General features: G+C 49.4%; 1 protein-coding gene across 8 annotated transcripts in view; it reads left to right on the top strand.

Annotated features, from left to right (window-relative positions):
• Positions 1-1,869, top strand: part of hspg2 (heparan sulfate proteoglycan 2) — a 91,278-nt gene that overhangs the window by 39,598 nt on the left and 49,811 nt on the right. For all 8 annotated transcript variants that reach the window (XM_025059608.1, XM_025059609.1, XM_025059605.1 and 5 more), the window contains exons 4-6: positions 131-240; positions 423-481; positions 936-1,108. In XM_025059608.1, coding sequence (XP_024915376.1) covers positions 131-240; positions 423-481; positions 936-1,108 — 342 coding nt within the window. The remainder of the gene's footprint in view (positions 1-130; positions 241-422; positions 482-935; positions 1,109-1,869) is intronic.

The following is a 1,869-nucleotide window of genomic DNA, read 5'->3' as shown; positions in this document are numbered from 1 at the left end:
ACCTCCCCTGACCCCCCCCGCAGCGGGGGCTCGCTAGGACAACAGCGTCTGCTGCTGTGTGTCAGCAGCCGACTGAGTTCAGACAGAACAGCGGTCAGCGTTTTTCCTCCCTCCTTCTCTGTGTTTCCAGTTTATTACAGAGCTCTCGTCAACTTCACCAACTCCCTGGTCTACAGCCCTGAACTGGAGGACATCTTCTCTGCAGCCTTTAATGAGATCTCTGAAGCAGTGGTGGACACGGTACGTTTTTTTTTCCCCTGCAGGCTAATCTCAACCAAACTGTGGTCTTGCACTGCACCTCACGCTGCTTCACAGGACTCAGAGATGTAATTTATGTTGACCCTCTGGTTGAAGCGTCTGAACATGAAGCTCAGGCTTTACGTTTCTGGTCCTCCTCTCTCTCTCCCCCTCTCTCTCTACAGCTGGAGTCAGACTACCACAGGATTCCAGGTTCCCAGACGGTCAACGTGGTCCTTATTAAGTAAGAGCAGAATTCCTTCCAGTCACACACACACAGTGTCACACTAAAGTAAGATACACTGCAGCAGCAGCTGCTCCTTACTCTGGCCTGATGACAACACTCCTGTCCTTTTTCAAACTGGACAAGGCCGACTCTGAGGGCCTGGACGTCCACTGATATATCACCACCGAGAGGCAGGAGAGGAAACCTTCTTTCTAAGAACGTATCTCTTTCAACCTCTGCAGTGCATGCAATGTAGTGGCGGCTTAGCGGTTAAGGAGGAGGACCTGGGTCCGGAAGGCTTCAGGTTCGAGTCCACCAGCTGCCAATTTACCACTGAGGTGGTGTCGTCCCCACACACTGCTCCCTGAGCTGCCCACTGTTCACTTTGGTGATGGGTTAAAAGCCAGAGGTCCAGGAGTTGACTTTCCTTTCCAATGTAGTTTCTAGGCTCAATTATGTTTTTCTTTTGCAGGAAGGTGATAAGAGACGACGGTGTGGACATATTTGTAGAACTGGACGTGGGTTCGGACAACAACAGCAACGAGGAGCAGATCCGCAGCGTGCTCTACAACGTGGTGAAGGAGGGAGCCATTGCGTCCTACGTCACATCAGTCCAGGGCTTCCAGTTCAAACAGCTCGGACAAGGTAAGACCTCAGGATCGCACAGGGACCTTCCCTGACCCCCACCGCAGCGGGGGCTCGCTAGGACAACAGCGTCTGCTGCTGTGTGTCAGCAGCCGACTGAGTTCAGACAGAAGGGAGGGCAGCGTTTTTGTTTTTTTTTTTAACATCTTCTTCTGATTTTTTAGTGCACCCTTTGCCCCCTGCGGAGACATTAGCAGTGCCAGGTTTGTACAGTGTCATGCCTGATCCCTGGTAAATGAGCCGGCTGTTCTGTAGGACGACTGTAGGATGACTGACTCTAGTGCATTTTAGCACAACGTTAACAGCCGAGCAACTCCTTTGAGAGACTTACTTTTTTACTACAATCCCCTTCTGTTAAGTACGTGCGGTGGTCAAGTGGTTTTGCACATGTTTTGCATGGGAGCGCCAACATGCCGTAGAGTTGGCCGCGTCGACTCCGTGGACCTGCAGTGCAGAGTGAAATAAAAAGGAACATTGCATGGCATGTCATGTTGGCCTTTTACTGCTGTTTACAAAACAATGTTTGCACACACACACACACACATATATATATATCTGTGTTCCCTAGTTTATCTGTTTATTGTGGTCTGTGGCGTCTGGTCTTGTTGTGTTTCCTGTTCATTTTTCTATCCGTAGTCATTGTGTCTATAAGAACGCACTCAGGACTCCAGCCTTTACAGCATTTAGTCCATTTCTAATTTAATTGTCATTTTCAGTGTCTGGTTTTCACTGTTCAGTTTAACAAGTCAACAAAGTCTGGT

Source organism: Cynoglossus semilaevis, chromosome 10 (genome assembly GCF_000523025.1).
Source record: "Cynoglossus semilaevis isolate Cse_v1.0 chromosome 10, Cse_v1.0, whole genome shotgun sequence".
Classification (NCBI taxonomy): domain Eukaryota; kingdom Metazoa; phylum Chordata; class Actinopteri; order Pleuronectiformes; family Cynoglossidae; genus Cynoglossus; species Cynoglossus semilaevis.
Note: the sequence above shows the minus strand (reverse complement) of the source record. Positions and strands in the feature narration are given on the sequence as shown.